This window comes from Leuciscus leuciscus (genome assembly GCF_965113295.1).
Source record: "Leuciscus leuciscus genome assembly, chromosome: 19".
NCBI classification, from domain to species: domain Eukaryota; kingdom Metazoa; phylum Chordata; class Actinopteri; order Cypriniformes; family Leuciscidae; genus Leuciscus; species Leuciscus leuciscus.
The window spans coordinates 26,503,589-26,524,350 of record NC_138743.1 but is presented as its reverse complement, the minus strand read 5'-3'; the positions used below and the strand labels follow the sequence as shown (position 1 = coordinate 26,524,350).

Below are 20,762 nucleotides of genomic sequence, written 5' to 3'. Positions count from 1 at the left end.
TGTTAAAAAGAGTTAAGCGCAATAAGCTGCGGAAAACAACTCATTGTGGTGCTCGCACTGTCTGACACACACACATGTAAACACAGTCAGTTATTGTCTTAAACGTACAGTATGGAATTTTTCGCCACTAGGGGTCGCTAACCTATTTACAATAACAAAGGCGTAGTTTGATGACGCAACATTTGCTAAGAATTATGGATTTTGTCGTCAACGTCAAGCCGACCGATCTAATCTATGGATCTAATAATGTTTATGGATGACTGAATACATCAATGCTTTTATCATGACTGTGATATGAAGCAGTTCGGGATTGCTAAGAGACAGCTATCAGCTATCATATAAGGAATATGGACATTTCATTCTACCGAACTAACGTTACACGCGAGTGCAGAATTACTGCTCACAGTCACAGGTCAGTTTATTAGACAAATTAAACTTGTGAGGTAACGCAGCGTTGTTTCACTTGGTCTAACATTACACTATCACACTAAACTGCATTTGAATGTGTTGAAATGTATGTGTTAGTTTGTCTGTATGAGACTAGCAGTAAGCTAGATCAACATTAGAATAACATACAGATCATATTCTAACATTTCATCATGTTGAGCTATATAACATTGATTAGTTTTATGTAAATGTGCTCACCTGTTTAATAAAGTACATGTAGAAGCGGTCGAAGACTCGGACGTGGAGCTCTCGTTTATATACTGTCTATGGGAGCTCTAGGCATCTCGAAAACACCGCGCTGATATTGATTCTCGTTTTAGTTCTCCTTTTGTATCCAAAGTCTGCTTGCCATGGTCCATAATGTTTGAACGAAACAACAACAGCGTGCAAATAGACATTGCGAACTACCGTCAGTCGCTTTGGTTACTATCAGAGGGCTCTGGTTCATAGCTCTGGTTGCCATGGCAGTACGAGCGGAAACCAGGGACAACGCGGATATGACGCCATTGACGGCGACAAAACGGAAATAAAGAAACGGGACGTTTCTCGAATTAAATTACAAATTTCTCCTGGTTTGAAAGTTGTTGGAAACAGTCGGGATAATGTAAGTACACAACTAAAAAATATATATAACATAGATATAGTGATTTTTGCTGTTTTTAAAGCAAAAAAGTTACATATTGTGCTAAGTGAACAAACAGTTGGGAAAGAAATCAGATGCGAGTCAATAGGATCCGTCCATTAAGTCTTAAATTGACAGCAGCCTAACACAGTACACCTGCTGCTGTCTGTCAAACAAACAAAAGAAAAAGAGAAAATCACTCACTGCTCTTGACTGAATAACTTTTGTAGTTTTAATATGAATCAATGTATATTTAATTCATCTGAAGACTGCAGTTTTTAATTTTTGATTAAGTTTCTGTATTGTTTTTTACTTGATTGCTACTGTTAATTAGACCTTATGTAGGCCTACCTGAAAAACTTAAAGCACTGTTTATTTCATTTGTTTCGTTGTTTTATTGTATTTGTCCTATTGTCTGGATTGATTTGTTGTAGTAATGCTTTCTTTTCCCAGAAAGAATGTAAACATGTTATATATATATATATATATATATATATATATATATATATATATATATATATAGAGAGAGAGAGAGAGAGAGAGAGAGATTTATATATATATATATATATATTGTTGTTGTTTTTTTTACAAGTTATCACATATTGCATTTTTCTTCAATATTGTGGAGCCCTAGTTTGAGCTACAGGAATTTTGCCTATTAAAGACCTTAAAGGTCAAAACATTTACTCTTTCTAAGTTGGCTAAATCCTACCGAATTTGGGTTGAATGTGCACACTTTTCTCGATGGACTACTATTTACAAAGAGTTTCACTAGGGTTTCACACCCTAGGGATCATTGTGGGAAGGATACGTGGCGTTCCCTCTGTCCTGCAGACCAGGTAGAGGCAGGCGGCTATGACGTGTGTCATCTTTCGCCCTCGTGTCAAGTGCTTGCTCACAACCATCTTGAAGAAATTAAAGGCCGTATCCAGGCAGTGCTGGTTCAGCTGCAGCTGGCTGCCGAGGTTGTGTATCTGCCGTTTCCCTAGAGACAGGACACACATATGCATCAGATTGAGCAAACATACACACATGCATACGCGCACGCTTGCGCACCGAGGCATGACTTCACACGCAGGTGTTTGGTTTTCCAGTAGCACTGATGTCATGAGAACGGTGCACAGCCAGACAGGCTTTTAGTGGAGCCTGGAAGTGAAAATGGGCAGAAAGACAGCTGTTTTACGTCCCGTGTGAGAATACGTCCCTCTTTCCCCTTCTTTCACAGTCGTACATTTACTCCTTCACAGATGATCTCAAAACAGGCCATGTCATTGGACACATAAATCAGTCTGCCCTGAAATCCCATGGCGGCCCTCGATGCGTTTAGCATATTAAAATCCACATTAAAAACACAGTCCAATAGTCTATCTGGCAGAGTTCTGTTTACTTAATACATCATTTAGCAAAAGACCTTGTTCACACAGACAGTGAAAGTCTCCCACATTCCAAACAATGGGAATGATTTAGGTTGCTTCAGATGGAGTTGATGAGTTTCACAAGTCCATGTCATTAATTATGCTTGAAATTGCACACATAGACATGTTTATAAGAAACAAATGCTTTTATCGATCTGTCCTCTAAATGTCCAATATGTGTTAATGAATTCAGCAAATGCTTAGAGTAAACACATCAAACTTTTTCTTTAGCCTAGGGATTCACAGACCGGAGTCTATGGACCCCTAGGGGGCTGCAAGTGGGTCCAAGGAAACTTTCAGGGAAAAAAGAGTTTTATTCTATTTTATAAATACTAGTTGTAAATTATGTTTAATCATATATATATATATATATATATATATATATATACAGTATATGTATATAGCTTTCTTTATACTTCAGGAAGGCGGTCCTTCCCATCATATTTGGGGGTCCTTGGTATCAAAAAGTATGAAAACCCTTGCTTTAGCCTACGGTATAGAGTTAACATAATCACAGAGCCACAGATATTAAGGTCGATGTTGGACTTTTTGTGTGGAGCCCAAAAGCTGCAGTGTCAAGTGTCGTGTTGGCATGCCAAGGCCAAATATAACTCTGAAAGCTTTTAAGAGCGTAATCCCTCTATTCTGGAACCACTGTGTGCCAACCCTTCGTCACACACTCCAGACCTGTCTAATCCCAGAGTATTTTTCACGCTGCACATGCCATTGGATTAGCAGCCAGGTCTGCAGTGACCTCCCTAAATGACAGCAGAATTGCATAACTGCCGCAACACTGCAGGGACATGAGACACCTTTATTTAATGAATGAAATCTTGTGTTTGTGACCACAGGGACACTTTTGCCAGTCGGAAATGAGTTTACCAGAATCTTTTCTATAAACTACAACTAGCAGCCAGACATATTCATATCCACTTTTATGTGTCAATCATTTAAAAAGTGTTTAAAATATGATCAGATGTTTCTGTGATTAATAGTTGAAGAGTCATGAAGAATCATGTGTTTATACAGTTGGTGACCTTGATTCTCAAAGTATTTTGAGACTGTGTTATCGCTTTCAGCTCTGAAAACGCACCAGTACAGCCAGCTGTAATGGAGCAATATGTGAATTTAATGCCACAAAACACATCGTTCTCACAGTTCCTCTGATTCACACACACGAGTACATATTTACACAATGCCGTGCCTTATATTTGTTAAATCAACACACACCTGGAATCCAAACACATTTATCAGGGAGCTCTATGAAATGGATCAACAGTTAATTATGTCTTGTGTGATTTTCAGAAAAGCGCAGATGCAAATGATGTAAATTGAATTAGTGGTCGGGATGTAACTGGGTCAGAAATGAATGTAACGTTAGATGCGATAAGTAAGGAATAATGTTACATCCAGCCGGTGGTTCTCTCAAAATAACCCCGATCAGCCTGAAGGGGGTTATTTTGAGAGAAACGGCTAGATGTACATTATCCCGCTTATTACACGGCTACTTGCCACATAAGTAAATAATTAGACACGAAATATTGATCTGAGTTGAAATATTTTATTAGGTCTTTAAACGCAAAGCTTCCGCGGTGAGAGCAGTTGCAGCGGCAAGTTCAAACTAAACGGACATTTAAGAGATACGGTATAACGGTACAGTCACTCATACCACTTATTACACAGCATTTCGCCACATAAATAATTATGGGGATAAGATATATTGATTTTAGATTAAACTGTTTTAAAATCGTACCTGTTTGTATCTCATAATCCAACAGTGTACAAAACAATAGTCACAAAATGGCAGCAGCTGCGTTTGTCCACGATTCTGGATGGCATAATTAAATAACTGTACACAAAATATTGATTCGACTGAGTTTTAATATTTTATTAGTTCACCAAACACAAACTTCCATGAAGGAAAACCGTTCCTAGCAGGCGTATAGCACTGCTGACTTCATTAACCCGGATGAGCCTTCGTTATCTGTTTTCAGCGGTTGTTATCTGGGAATAACTTACCGCTGGATGGCGCTATTGACCAATCAGAATCAAGGATTCCACAGAGCCGTGTAATAATGAAACATAATATTGAAGGAATATTTATCAACGAACGAGAATTCTGTGTAATGCATCTAATGCCATATTTGATTTTAATTTTAATTACAGTCAGTCATTTGGCTTTGTTCCAAAAGATGTGGAATATAATGCAAGATATCAATGGGCTATTTTTATTTCATTCCTTTTTTTCACTCCTTTCTCATTCACTTTCATTATGTGGAAAAGAGTGTCCAGGACATTCTTCAAAAATTCACCTTTTGTGCTGTACAGAAGAAAGAAAGTCATACGGGTTTAGAACGGCATGTGTGCGTAAATAATGACTGATCTTTTCATTTAGGGTGAAATATTACTTTAAGCCTGCACATGTTTTAAAAACATGATTATTTACTGACTGCACCAACACACTGCTGCTGCTGACTAATATAAAGGTGCGCCGGCCTACCGTTCTGGAGCGTCTGAGCTCGCGATTCTTTTCCCAGACTTGTGTGGAACCCACTGCCCAGGACCGGAGTTTTGGAAGTACCTAAAAATAAAAACAAAAAAACAATGTATTATGTTTAAAGTTTCAGACAAATACAGTAAATAAGAATAGTTTTGACTTACAGTGGGCTATATAAACAGGTGTTTAAATACAAGCCTATTAATACAGGTGACAATTTAAGCTTTTAAATAAAGCTCTATAGCACACTCCAGTGGCTGTTTGTGTGAATAACAGTTTTATCGTTGTATTGTTACTACAGTGACACCTACTGGTTGCCAAAGTCTACTGCACTTCACAAGTGTTCCTATTAGCAACCAAAAGAGATTGATTGACACCCCTGAGACAGATAACCAAGTATACTGATAAACAATGAAGCTCAGGAGAGTGACTGACAGGATGATACAAATGAACCACAACAGTATTTCACTTTGCCTCTATGTAAAATATTGCACAACTATATATGTCTCTAGCTTCTGCTTTGGGTATGTTACAGTGAATATAGAAAACTATTACATATCAAAACACAAAACTGACATGCAGAACTAATGATATTCCACACGCTTCTCTTCCTTTGCTTTCAACTGTGCTTCCACAAGGTCTGTTTATAATGATGAACACCTAAAGTTCAGCATATATAATAATGCATTTTGTTGAATCCAAAGTTGTAATGAATTTTAATTTCTCCAGGTGCCATTGTAGATACGCTGCCATGGCTCTATACCACAAATGATCACACAATGGCTTGGTTTCAAAGACAGGGCATAGATTAAACCAGGATTAGGCCTTAGTTCAATTAGGATATTTAAATAGCTTCTATAAACATGCCTTAGAAAAAAACATTACTGGTCTGCATCTTGAGACAAAACAATGGCACGGACATATTTTAAGATATGCCAGTGCAAGTTGCTTTCAGTTAAAACAGCTCAAACATGCATTTTAGTGTGGGACTAGGCTTAAGATTTGTCTGTGAAACCAGGGGAATATGTTTTAATCCTGATATCACTGCATATTTTTAAGTTGAAAATGTAGAGCATATCATTAGTGAGGATCATACATCCATGTGTGGCTACAACTTGAACGGCCGGGCGTCTCTGAAGGCTTCCTGTTTCTCCTGCCACACCCAAAACCAGGCAAGACTTCCATTAAAAAAAGGAAATATTTATTGGTTAGTTCTAGAACTATCATATCTAGAAGTCTTGCATATGGCTATATTTCTTATAATATTGGCTTCTGTTGTACGATGTCTTGTAGAATGACAACAACTTCCTTTTTAAGCTGAATGTTGTTTTGACTGACCATACAAGGAAAGAGAATAAATTCTCTCTCTCAGAGACCCGCACGCTGCTGGAGGACTGGTCTGCGAAAGAGATCCTCAGTGAAGAAAACTACAGACTGGTAGGATTTTGTCAGGCAATATACTGTAAATCATTTCTGATATGCAGCGGTTTTATTGTTAACTAAATATTGTTCACGTTCATTTAAATAAAATATAAATGTTGAATGAAAAAAACATGCCAACTACAGTAGAAAAAAGTTGCAGCCTTAAATTAAGTACAATCAACTTGGATATTAAAGTCATTTCAAATTAAAGCAACACTGAGGAACTTTTCCTCTTTGGTCGCCCTACAGGTTGGAAGCGGAATTGTCCATTACCCGCAGCCTACTGTCGCACGCACGCTCGCTGTTTATCTAGCACCGGCTTTGGAATGAACGACGTCCACAGACAAGGTAGAGTATGTTGCATGATTTCATGAAAGTATGATGTATTGCGACATCAGAAACGAAGAAAAACTAAATAATGACTATTGTAACGCTTGACGTAAAGCAAGTCAAATTTGTAGTTTTCTTATATCTCATTCGAACTACAGAAATGCGACCCGGTTTGGTAAACTTGCATAGTGTGGTTATAGCAGATATAGGGCTGCAAAGCGAATCCAGAAGTGCCTTTCACCCTGTTACGACTTGATGAACCACTGATACGATTTTGGAAACATTATTTAAGGTAAAAAAAAATTCCTTAGTGTTGTTTTAAATTGCATTACACTGACTAAAATAAATTAGTTGAGTCTTGTTTAACTTAGTTAAAATCAATGTAAAAATTTATGTTCTCATAACTTTTTATTCATTATATAGATTAATGTCATAAAACTGAAATATAAATTAAACCTAAATATAAAAACTAAATAAAAATGACAAAAGTTAAAAAAAATAAAAAAAAAATTACTCAAATTAAACTAAAATGACAATAATTTTTAAATATAAATGCTATCATTATCAAAATATTAATAAATGCCATAAATAATACAAAAATAACACTGGTATGCAGCTGTATGCAACATTATCTGGTGTTCTCTGACCTAGGTGACGGTAGTGAGAGATACACCCTGCACATCTGATAACCGCACTGCTAAAGAAGCCTGGCTGGCTCCTCTTTCTTTAGTAAGAAATCCTGATGCTTTGATGGCATGTGTGTTTGAATTTCTCATTGTTAGCTCTGTATCTCCACTTGTAGGCCCAGCGATCTGCCATCTCTGAGTGGCAGATAATGTTCCTGAATCAGGCAATTGGATGCGATGTCTATCTCTGACACCAGGCGAATGGGATACACGGTTGATTCCACTCCAAAAAGGGTGGTCTTTCACTCTGCCTACAATCAGCCACATTCAACAGTCACAGAGGCAGGTGAAATAAAAAAATTAAAGGGATAGTTCACCGGGCCCAATATGAAAATTATATCATTATTTACACATACTCTTGTTGTTCCAAACCTGTATGACTTACTTTCTTTAGTGGAACTTCAGTATTGTGCTGCATAATATTTTTCTGGAAATATTTTTTAAGGATACTTTGATTAATAGAAAGTTCAAAAGAACAACAATTATTTGAAATATGACTATCTTATGACATTATAATTTTTTTTACATTCACCTTTGTCCCCAAAGTTCTGAATAGTATGAAATGGACATCAAAGGGTCCAAATTTGCATTGACCGCAATGTTCTTCTATCTATCCACCTTATTTTTTACGTAAGAGTGGGTGCGGTCATTTGTAAATTGAATGTGTCTGGCTTCTAGTGTTATTCGCTTCCGGTTATTTTTAGCTGTACAAAACGGCTCGTTTACACTGCTTGATATTGCAAACTGGTACTTACTGTACTTACGTAATCATCAACACACTGTTTGGTAGCGCAAATAGTTTTACCGTTTCCTGCGCTTTGTTATTCTTTCAGTTATTTACCTATAGCGGAAAATGAATTGCAAGTCACATTCACATAAAAAAGCTTACTTGAGCATTGCGAAAGAAGGTGGATACATTTATGTATATATTTTCTTTTTGTGTGTGTGTTTTTGTGAACTATCCCTTTTAATGTTAATTGTGCAGGTTCTACCATGATAATATCTCAGGATTTTTTTAACCTTGTTTCCTCAGATTGACAGCATTGCTGTATAGAAGTGATTAATGCACTAGGCGTAAATGGGCGGTAATGATGCTTGACACATCTGCAGCATGTATGATAGGTAACTCATTGGGCATGTTTAATTTCTGATACATTATAGAACCTATTGTTGATGAACTATAAAATGTACATCGTATACAATATCTTTAATGTAAATAACAGTCGTATAGACGTTCAGGCTTTCATGGGCCATACTTTTCTCTCAGTCTTGCATCTTTATCAGCCCCTAGCTCATTTGATGGAGTGATTTTGCACAGGAAAACTCCTAAAGTCATGACCCCGCAGGTGCAGGACCCCTCCGGGTTTGTAAGCAAGAGCATTAAGCTGGGTGTGGATGCTCAGCTCTTGGACAAAGCCACCAGGAAAGACAGACATGGGTTACATTATATGACAAATTGAGAGGTACTGTTCTTCCCTGGTAAAATAAGCCGTTACGGTTCCAGCATTCATAAAGGAATAATAAGAGGTAACTTTCCACTTCTGAATTATGCATAGTAGATTTAAGCCACATGCATTATGATACTTACAATTTATGTTAACAATTTGTAGTTAATCTAATGCTGAAACCACACATTATTTACTAGGACGACCATGGAAGCTGTAAAAAACATAATTTCACTGTTAAATAAATAGTGAATCAAAATTGTGAACTTTGCTTCTTGTCATGTTGAGCCACAGGGCAAGTGCAATGAGATTTATTTTTTAATGGGTTAATAAGGCAAATGAAAAGTCAAGCCCATTTAAATGAGGGGGTAACGTAGGTGTCCAGTCCTGTCAATCATCATTTCTGAAGATCATTTGCTCTAAGAATGTCAGAACTGCTTTTGCAAATTAAATGCACTGTGATCGCTATCAGTCAATTAGGAATGAAATTTATAATGAATGTTGGAAGGATATGGTTCTAAGCTTTGTTGATTATAGTCAATCTAAAAAAAAAGTATTATTTTATCTAAAAAGAAAAATGGGTCCTGTTGATTACCAATTTCCACATTCACAAATCCAAATACTGAAATTCTAGACCTCTCTTTCTCTTTTGTATGAAAGAAATCGAGCAATAACTCACATTATTTAAATTGTCTAAAAACTAAATATTTGCCTTTAAGAATATTACCCGCTTACAACTCTTCTCCTATTTTTAGTGACATATAATTCTCAAAACTTGTCATTATGCATTATTCATTGCTTTTAAATCCCCCCTTTATTAAAAAATGTTACACTCTGTATGTTGCTTTTAGCATTAATAAAGTAAAAACATAAAAAAAAAAAAAAAACAGGCTTGGCGCCCGGTGCCCCTCAAAGCACAGGTGGATGATTGCCCTCATCCCAAACCTGTGTTCAGGCTCAATTGAAGTTGAACAACTCTTACCATCTGCAGATACAAACTGGCCAACTGCTGAAGACACCCCTCCGCTGTTTTCCACAAACTGAACCTCAGAAACGATGATATTATCCTCCAGAACCGAACCACAGGCTGTGCAGACCGCACTCCCCCGGGCTGGGTCTGTGTCGATGTCTGCTCCACCACAGTTCTTACACTGACGACTCATACTGGCAGGAAGATGCAGACCTGAAGAAGACAAGAAGTACACCATTACTGAACAACAAACGTTTGGCAAACACACACATCATCTGCATCGTCAGTTTATTATCATTCGGACAGCATAATAATAAGAGAATTCATAAAATTGTTTCATAACATGTAATATGTCGTAAACGATATAGTAGCCAAACTGCGTCCAGACCGGGATTAGAACACGGGTCGCCCGCTTGCAAACCTAGCTGATATTCCGCTCTGCTACTCGACAGACTGCGCGCGAAAGACACACAATGCTCACTTTAGCCATTTTCACTATTGTTTATCGCATAGCATTTCTTATATATTAGGATTCATTTCAAATTAGTATTATCTCTAATGTATATTTCTAGTATATATAAACCTTGCTAAGCTAATGTTTTGATATGATTTATATGTGAACATACGCTACAAAATGAAAAGCTAGCTTTGCACAAGATCTGTATGATACGACCGTAAACATAATACACACAGCTCAATGTATCGCTTTATTTTTTCTTTCATAATATACAGACGCGCATACATATATAAGTAATCGTATGTTATTAACGTTAGCCTCCAATAGCAAACCACTCACCAGTCAAAGGAAGTATAAATACTTGACTTAAGATCAAACAGTTTAAACCGGTATCCTCTAGTCTTATTTATTGTTAGCTTTTCACATCAACTATTTAATCGGCAAACAATGCATTTCATTGAGCAACATGTCTAGAAGTTATGTATAAATATTTCATTTATCTAATAACACCATTACAGCTGAGACTTTCAACCAAGGCTTTTTCTACCTAACTGGATACGACATTATGGGCTGTTTTAAAAATTTAATATAGAGGGGTGGCCACTATACAACAGTTCTTTGTTTAGATATTTTGATGAGTTAATTTCACTAATATGAGCCCTTTATGACATAATACATCTTTTATGGAAATATTAATCATAAATGTATATTTATTACAATCCCAGATAATCAACTCAGTTAAATGTTTACACTCAAAACACCCCCATTTTGATGTGCACTGGGCCAGTGGCGGACCCCGGTCTTAAAGCGCGATAATATGAAGGGGCTGAGTTATTTAGACAATACTTTATTGCACTCTTTCTCTTATTGACTTGCTAAAATTAAGTATTATTCGTTATATTTGTAGTCGTTCGTCTGTCCTTGAACTATAAACACCGACAGATTTAAATAATAAAATCGGCCATCGATTGGATTAAAGACTTTGATTTTGACAGAATTTATGACATGTTGACCAGGAAGTAAATAGTGCGCTGTTCAAAATGTGAGCTGAGAGGTTTAGTGGGTTAAAATAATATTTAAAACGTTATTTTATTAACGTTACACCGTTTAAATGGAGATTCGCGGGATGTGATGGAGTGGGAACAATTTGAGCTAAATCCAAGGATTATTGCTGCTGTTAAAAGAGGTTGGCGAGAAATCCCGCTCGAATACATTCAGTCTAAAGTTGAATTCGCTTCTTGTTTAATGTTGTTTTATTGTTTAGCCCATTTCAGATCAGCGAAGGAGATCCTCTGTGTGTCTGGTCCAGATCTGCAGAGACTGACACGCTTGTCCAAGACTGATGTTCTGCGCCTTCACTGTGCAGTAGCAGCCGCTGTGCGCAAGACCAGCCCGGTCACAGGTGACCTTCCACTATTACTGCAAATGAGAATCAGCTATTTTTGAAGCAAAGCTCTTATTTGAATGTATTCTCAGCTCTGCAGCTGATCCGGGGAGAATGTCCTGTTTTGGAGCCCGGACACAGGCTGTCTTTTGCCTGCCCCGTTCTGGACGGTCTGATGCGCGGTGGTCTCCCGTTACGAGGAATAACAGAGCTGGCAGGAGAGAGTGCTGCTGGGAAAACTCAGTTGTGTTTGCAGCTTTGCTTGTCTGTCCAGTATCCAGAAGAAAACGGAGGGCTGAACTCAGGTAAAGACATGAAGCCTCTTTTTTTACTCAATTTCTACCCAATAAAATAAATATTTAATAAATTCTAATGTCCAATACTATAGTTAAAATGCCCTCATATATCCAGGTTTTCCAAGACTGGAAATGCTGGTTCTTCCATGATAGAAAACAAAATCAATAAAATAAAGAATATCTTTATTTTTCTCCTAGTGAGCCCCAGCCCTATGATTGAGAACCACTGCTTAAAGGGATAGTTCACTTTAAAATGAACATTCTGTCATCCTTTACTCACCCTCAAGTTGTTTCAAACCTGTATGAATGTCTTTCTTCTGCTGAACACAAAGGAAGATATTTTGAAGAATGTCAGTAACCAACCAGCTAACTGGAACCATTGACTTCCATAGTAGGAAAAAAAAAAAATACTATGGAAGTCAATGGTTCCAGTTAGACATGTGCCGGTATTCGGTAATGCGATAAATCGCGGTAATGAATATGCACGATATTGTTATCGCGGGCACTTCAAAATACCGTGAAAAATAATAGATCCGAATTTAGATTTTTAGAACGCGCATTATAGCTTATTTTCCATCAACCGCTTAAACAAACACTGCGTATGCTGCGCGAAACACGTGCGCACTCTGATGTAAACAATCGCCACGTGTATAAGCATGCGGCCGGTGCGCACTTCTAGTCTAATGTAAACAGTCCTCACATGGAGAAGCAGCATGTGGAAGGAGGAACGCCACCGCCTACAGTCTATGGCCGCCGCCGATCTATCCGGATCCATCCCGCTTCTAAAAGCAGAGCTGCCAACTCGACGCATTCAGCGCGAGACTCTTCACACGCTCACGCCACACATCCGTTTTCTCACGCAGAGAAAAATCGCGGAGCAAAGAGGACACGAAGACCGTCAAACAAGACAGAGCAGGTTACTTTTGATATGAAACAGGAGAACAATTGTGTCACAGAACGTTACATTTAAACCATTTAATGACCAGCAGCATGTTAGATGACTAAAACATATAGATAAAGAGGAGTATTTTGCTGAATATGTGCACTGCAATTTTTTACATATTTATTATATTTTTTACGTGTGTCATTACATAATTGTTATTATAATGAAAACCACATTATATTTGATTTAATTAGTTATTTGTAACCTTTAATAATACCAGCTGATAGGGCTCTATATGGTTACATAGCATTATGTGAGATATTTTTTTTTTCATGAGAAAAAAATAACATGTGGGCTATCTACTGTAGCCTTCCTAATATTTATCCAAAATAAGTCAATATTGAATCAAGATTTAAATCAAATCCCAAGTATTGAATTGAAATCGTTAAATTTGTGTTAAGCAATACAAACAGTAGCCTACCAGTCATTGTACCATGTAATCATTGTAACATGTTGTCACTAAACTTAATAAAATTCAGTTTATTTACCAAATGTTTTGACAATCACAATTACACCTTGTGATGCAAGTTTTATTTTATTTTTTGCATCCTCCCCCCCCCCCAATCCATTTGTTTCTCATGTGCAATTAAAATATCGTGATAATACCGTATACCGTGATGAAAGATCACTCAATTAATCGCAGCATGAAAATGTGATACCGGCACATGCCTAGTTCCAGTTAACTGTTTGGTTACTGACATTCTTCAAAATATCTTCCTTTGTGTTCAGCAGAAGAAAGAAATTCATACAGGTTTGAAACAACTTGAGGGTGAGTAAATGATGACAGAAGTGAACTATCCCTTTAAGACTATTTTCATTACAACTATCATAAATGCCTCAAATAGACACTTATTTCAGTATCTTGTCAAATCTGAGCACGAGATATACCGTCTGAAACTCTAGTGGCAACGTGAGATTACTGGGGTAGAAGAAGAAAGTAATTGTTTTGACAAATCTCTGGTGAAATGCTGTTTTAAATCACATTTGATATGGTCATTTAACAGGAGCTGTTTATATTTGCACTGAGGACTCTTTCCCCATCAAACGACTGCTGCAGCTCATTACCCAGCAGTCCCGGCTCAGACCAGATCTGCCTCCAGCTCTGATCCACAGCCGGCGTTTAACTGACAGCGTCTACATCGAGCATGCAGCTGACCTGGTGAGACTGGCAAAAACTCCTCTTAACAAGTTAATAACCATTAGAAAGGTATGAATGCTTGTACATATGTGAGCAGGAGGCTCTGCAGGCGTGCGTGTCTCAGCGTGTGCCTGTGCTGCTGAAGCGAGGTCTGGTCAGACTGGTGGTGGTGGACTCCGTGGCTGCCCTGTTTCGCAGTGAGTTCCAGGCTGATGAAGCTGTACAGAGGTCACGTCACCTGCTGGCTTTTTCCAGTACACTCCACCGCCTGAGTCATGCGTACGGTGCACCTGTAGTCTGCGTCAACCAGGTCAGACCGCCATCTGATTTATAACACTTAATCAGAGATATTATACAATATGTGCTGTAAACGCTATAGACCTTATCATTCGCATTTGAATAACACATAAATAGTTCTCACTGTATGATATTTATCCGTTCCAGGTTACAGATGTTATGGACGGCCCAAATCCTGGAAGGTGTGACTATGGGTGAGTGTGTTCGTGTCAGTTTTGGCAGCAGCAAAAGGGCCAAAATATAACAGCTCCAGCTCATTTCAGGAGACTTAATGTAATTACTAGGAATGTGCGCCATGACTAATTTCATTAACGTTTAAACTCAGAGAGGACAATCAAAAATTTGTATATGAGATTTATTTGAATTAGCCTACTTAATCTATGAGTCATATCCCATACCCCAAAAGTCATATCCCATACTAAATGCCGCTAAAAAATATATGCGATGTGCTTGCTTTGCATTATGATCATTGTTTTCATTAAACATAAGCAAGCCTTCACTTAATCAACATTAACCAATATAGACATATTTATTCAAATCACCTGAATCATTAGGCAGTGTAGCCTATTAAAATCAGAATCCCTCAAATAAAATGTAGCCAACACAATTCAGCATACATCAAGCAAGGTATTGTTCATTACCACTGCATGTACACACATGCCAGGAGGCAAAATCACAAGAAAAGCCTAAAGTGTACCAACAACTGCACGATTTAAAGGTATTCTATGCGTTAGGATATTGACATAGGATCTGTTGTTGTAAAGTTATTTTCATTCATAATGGTTCCCCTTTAAACCGGCATAAAATGTCATATCAGTAGGCTATTTTCCCCTAATAACTGGTACCATAGTATAACAAGCCTTATTGTTATATGGCTATTTGACATAGCCTATACAAAGCTTTTCTGTTTTCTTCAAGTCAAAATCCATGTGTGGACATTTATCTAAGCCTGTTGCGATCGTGTGATCAAGAAAGGTAAAAATTAAATGATTTTGTTTTCCGCTCCAGATATACAATAAAATTATGTACAATTTAAAATGTGACATTAACGTGACAGTAATTTGAACATAGCCTTTGTAAAAATATAAAGCAAAACATTGGCTAAATGTGCAAAAAAATATTAACTAGTATTTCCAATGTCGACTAGCAACAGTATTTGACTAGTCCCTCACATCCCTAGTAATTACAAAACTGGACATATCATACTTTGAGCTTTTGAAGCTCTCTAATAAGTCTTCTATATCTTAACGTACACAGGCTGGTGGGCAGTAAGGTGCTTCCTGCATTGGGCATCGCTTGGGCCAACCAAGTGATGGTGAGACTCATGCTCACTAGATTGGCAGGACAAGTCAAATCAGACAGCCGAAGTTGTGCTCCGCGTAAATTAGAAGTGGTCTTCGCCCCACACCTCCCTCGAGCGAGCTGCCTGTGTGGGGTTTGGGAGGAAGGAGTGAGAGGGATCCCCGATGACGCTCTTCATGATGAATGATCTGCAGATGGAGGAGACTATATTCACATCAATATGACAGTTAACAGCTGCTAATGGACACAAATGTTTTTAAAGCACATTTTGTTAGGAATGGCAAATTTTTTACCATTTGAAATTAATACACATTATTATTAATATAAAATTCTCACAGGTATTATGTGCAAATCATTTTGTAAAATAACCTTATTTTATAATACTTTTACATTTTTTTTATTATTATGCCCTTGAGACACTGAATATATGTTTTCCTTATGTATACCTGTATGTTGTTACAGTTTTCATACAAAAAGAGTTCCAATGCAGCAATAAGCAAGTTGAATAAAGGCTAATCACTGCCTCACAGCCGCCCTTGAAGAGAACAAGCTGTTTTATTTCTACTATTTCAGAAAACAAAGCAAACTCAATTTGCTATAGAACTGTCTTGATCAATCTTCTGATCTACAACACTCAAAATAGCATTAACCATGTTTATATTACCAGTCTTGAGACTATACCATTTCAAACAGAAAGGCAACAACATCAAATATACAATAATTGTGATAGTAAAAGTACAGATTTGTCAAATAAATAAATACAAATAAAGTTAAAAACAGTGGTGCCCATTTTCCGATCCCCTGTTTTGTTTTTATCATTCTACCAGCATTTGTTCTATGTTTGGGACCTGTTCTAATTCACCTGTGACTCAGTGAGTTCTGACCAGCAGAGGGGGCTGAGATCCAACAAAACTACATGCCACATCTTGCAAATGGGATTGCCATAATAGATGATCTAAAGGCGTGAGACATGCAATAAACATGCATTATTTTATTTATCTGATTGCTGTAATATGTATAATATTTCACTATATAAGTGAGGACATTTGGTTCTCACAAGTATAGACAAACCTGTACACATTTTAAAAATCTTGTTTTAATGTCAGAGATTGACTCAAGACAAGGGTCGATGTTTAGCTGGTTAGCAGAGTCTTGAGTTGCACATTTCAAGATGTCTCTGCAAACAAAAGTGCAAAAATGCCTGGCAGTGATTAAAGTCCAGCTACACAGAAAGGAGTTTTTGGATAGGCCTATAATCCTTCCAAGCTACTTAACACATACTCACACACACACGCAATGAGCGAGTCCCTTTATCAACATCGGAAACCCGAGTGTTAGTGCACACAAACAAACGCACTCATTTTTGCAACCAATGCTGTGAGCAACCACACTTGCGTTTGAGCCCGTCCTGTCACCATGGCGACAATCACATGGGCTGTCTGTCCCAGATTGTTTGACCACCCCCACCCTCAGGAAGACGAGAACCTCTCCATCCATCGCACTGCAACGTCAAATCAACCCCCTCCATCCCTATGCTACAAAACACAGACACATTTTCCTCCTTCCACTCAGCTGTTTACTGCTGCGCTGATGAAAACCTCGTTATGTAACTCCGCCAGTCCTAACGGGACACACACACACACACACACACACACACACACACACACACACACTGACGGGCTTTCAGAACACACGCACAGCCGCCCACATCTGCCACCGTCTGCAAAATGACCGAGGGCTGCTCACACTTCAGCTTGCGCACTTCAAGCGGCCGGATTCTGGTGTGTCATCAGGCAGGTTGTTAGTATGCATCCCACGTCTACTTGTCTCAGCCAGGGCAAAAGAGAGACGGATGCAGTGACTGCAGGTTGCAAGGCTCTCTCTCTCTCTCTCTCTCTCTCTCTCTCTCTCTCTCTCTCTCTCTCTCTCTCTCTCTCTCTCTCTCTCTCTCTCTCTCTCTCTCTCTCTCATATAAACATGCATATACGGCCATCTTGGGAAAGAGAAGTAGAGGAAGAGAAAAATGGATTCTTGTGTTGATACCTGAGGAGGAATGTGGAGCATGTGTAATAATGTGGAAATATTTGCTGAATATTATATTAGGCTAAGGAAGATAGAAATACAGCTGCAAAAACACAATGCATACCTATGAGGTTACACACTGTGACATATTCACACACACCACACACACACACACACACACACACACGTTGCACTATGTTAGTGAGGACATTGCATAGACTTTATTGAATTTTATACAAGGTTAATGATATTTTCTATGGTCTAACCCAACCGCTACCATTATAACCTATACCCAACATAGAAAAACACTAGATTAAAAATAAAAACATGTTTTGGTCAAATTATAATCCTTTTTAAATGCCCTCACAGTATCATACTATTTCACTATATAAGTGAGGACATTTGGTGCTCACAAGTATACACTGTTAACGATTTTCTTGTATTTTTACAGTACAGTACTGGCAGCAAGGTTGCCAGCAAGTTACTGTATTTTGATTTACAGTAACTGTACTGTAATTTACTTTACAGTACAGAAGATCAGTACTGTAAACTACAAAACAGTACTTTACTGTATTTTTACTGTATTTTTGTAATGTTTCTGCTTCTGCTGTAATTAATTATACAGTATTGTACTGTAATATCTATATTGATACATTATTGCTAAATATTATAATTTTCTAATTACTAATAATGATAATATTATATTTATATAATATGTAGTTATTACAGTATATCAATTTACAGGTAATAATATTATAATGCAACTTCAGAATAACTGCAAATCAATCAATCCAAACAATGTTATTGTCAAAATTTTTTTTTATTAATCAGTTACACTGTGTATTTGTGAAAAAAACATTTCATTTAGGAACATTGCATGTCCAGTACACCAGCACTTTACAGGTAAACAGCTTTTAAAGGGATAGTTAAAGGAACACGCAGACTTTTTGGAACTTCAGCTTATTCCCCGTATCCCCCAGAGTTAGTCCATACATACCCTTCTCATCTCCGTGTGTGCCGTAACTCTGTCTGACGCACCCACCGCTAGCCTAGTTAGCACAAAGACTGGAGGTAAACGGCTCCAGCTGGCATACTGCTCCCAATAAGAGACAGAATAACCCAACATTTTCCTATTTACATGTTATGATTTGTATAGTCACAGCGTGTACAAATAAGGTCACATGAGACACGGCCATCTTCTAACCGTACACATACTGGGAACTATATTCTCAGAAAGAGAAGCACTGCTACTTCTGCGGAGTGATTTGCTCGCAGCGCCTGAGAAGCTCGGTGGTGAGGAGAAGAGTTCGCTCAGAGTGTAGCGCTAATCACTCTGCCCATGTAGTAGTGCTTCGCCTTCTGAGAATATAGTTCCCAGTATGTATACGGTTAGAAGATGGCTGTGTCTCATGTGACCTTGTTATTTGTACACGCTGTGACTATACAAATCATAACATGTAAATAGGAAAATGTTGGGTTATTTTGTCACTTATTGGGAGCAGTATGCTAGCTGGAGCCGTTTACCTCCAGTCTTTGTGCTAAGCTAGGCTAGCAGTGGGTGCGTCAGACAGTGTTACGGCACACACGGAGATGAAAAGGGTATGTATGGACTTCACTTATCTAACTCTGGGGGATACGGTGAATAAGCTGAAGTTCCAAAAAGTCGGTGTGAGAGGTTGAGAAACTGCATGACTTGCGGCTGTAGCTGGACATACTTTTAAATTTGGCTGGGACTTTGAGGTGGTACTGGAACCTGGCGGTGACCAAAACTGAAAAAGACATGACACACAAAAACACGTATGACAAAACCTGTTATCCACAGCACCAATAAAGATGAGCAGACAGTGTAAGAGAGAAATTGTAAAAGAAAATTCTGTAGAAATAACAAAAATTAAATAAAAAGAAAACAGCCAATTAAAAAAACAAAAATGTAACCTTTAGATTTTAAAACTTTAAGTTTAAAACATTGTATTAACATGGCTAATACTTACAGAAAACTCCTTCCCAGGCTGCAAATAAAATTGTCCCACACTGTAGAGCTGTAAGAAATCAAAATACATATTATTCAGTTAACTGTTATGTTTCTTGTTGAGGACATATATTTCATTCATCTGCTTACAATACATCTAGGTTAATAAAATAAAAATAAGCTTCACTTGACCTCTTTAAATATTCTAACTAGCTTTTTTGGCATGCATTTTACTTGTCTTTGTTGCCTAATAGATCATTATTAACTCAGTTTTTTTTGAACAATTTACACCTTTATTCATATTTTTTATTATTATAATAATCATTATTTGTCATTACAAATCACAATGCTACAGAACTGGGTCTCCCGCCTAAATAGAAATGAAATAAAAGGCTAAACTGGTTCCAATAGCCAATCTCTCTAAGCCCAAATCACCCATTTTGCGTTGCAAAGGAAAGTGCAGTATTTTTAACCCTTGTTTTCACGTGTTTTTGTGTCTAAACGACTTATTAAATTTGGTCCAGTATTTATCATAAAAGTTCGTAAAATCATAAAGTTCGCCATCTGAGAAACGGACAAATAGCAGTTTGAGCAAAATAACGTTATGTCTATAAGTGCTTGTTTTTACCACTGACGGGCTCGGATGTTATGGAAAGGATCCCTACAGATAACAGTTAACGTTAGACATGTTTGTTATCATAAGATCCTCCAAAAGTAACATGTCAAATGCAGTAATTTTATCTCGCAGACCATCGTATAACACATTTAACGTTAGTTAACCACCTCGATTTGTCCTTCCACCGTTCCAACAATCACCAAGTCTGTTTTGGTCGAAATAAACCGTAAGGTAATGTTAATTCAATGTTCAAATCTCGAGTTAGATTTGAAAATGTCGGGACAAGCAACGGGGTGAAAGAGCAGATCTAACTAACGGTGTTTTTGCAACCGTCGCTGGCTAAACTTCCACTGTTATTTGTACACTATAGTGTAAAATCCTAAAACCTTATTATACAATTCAAAATTAACTTACCAAATGTCCAGATATCCGCAGAGATCCATCCATCCATCCAGCGAGTGATCTGCGTCTGCCTGCAGTTGTGCTCTGACGTCAGTGGGGCGG

At 37.7% G+C, this 20,762-nt stretch overlaps 2 protein-coding genes across 2 annotated transcripts in view; one reads left to right on the top strand and one right to left on the bottom strand.

Moving 5' to 3' along the window:
* brf1b (BRF1 general transcription factor IIIB subunit b) overlaps nt 1-10,857 on the bottom strand; it is a 65,892-nt gene extending 55,035 nt beyond the window's left edge. Inside the window, exons 1-4 of the mRNA XM_082146946.1 lie at nt 10,631-10,857; nt 9,847-10,047; nt 4,985-5,065; nt 1,881-2,054 (exon numbers count right to left, since the gene is read on the bottom strand). Coding sequence (XP_082003072.1) covers nt 1,881-2,054; nt 4,985-5,065; nt 9,847-10,027 — 436 coding nt within the window. The 5' untranslated portion in view covers nt 10,028-10,047; nt 10,631-10,857. The remainder of the gene's footprint in view (nt 1-1,880; nt 2,055-4,984; nt 5,066-9,846; nt 10,048-10,630) is intronic.
* Nucleotides 10,858-11,114: 257 nt separating this feature from the next.
* On the top strand, nt 11,115-16,440 carry xrcc3 (X-ray repair complementing defective repair in Chinese hamster cells 3). The gene is made up of 7 exons (XM_082146894.1): nt 11,115-11,477; nt 11,556-11,693; nt 11,768-11,980; nt 13,919-14,073; nt 14,150-14,362; nt 14,497-14,543; nt 15,607-16,440. The coding sequence occupies exons 1-7, from the start codon at nt 11,423-11,425 to the stop codon at nt 15,836-15,838; spliced, it is 1,053 nt and encodes a 350-aa protein (XP_082003020.1). The 5' UTR covers nt 11,115-11,422; the 3' UTR covers nt 15,839-16,440.
* Nucleotides 16,441-20,762: the final 4,322 nt, after the last annotated feature.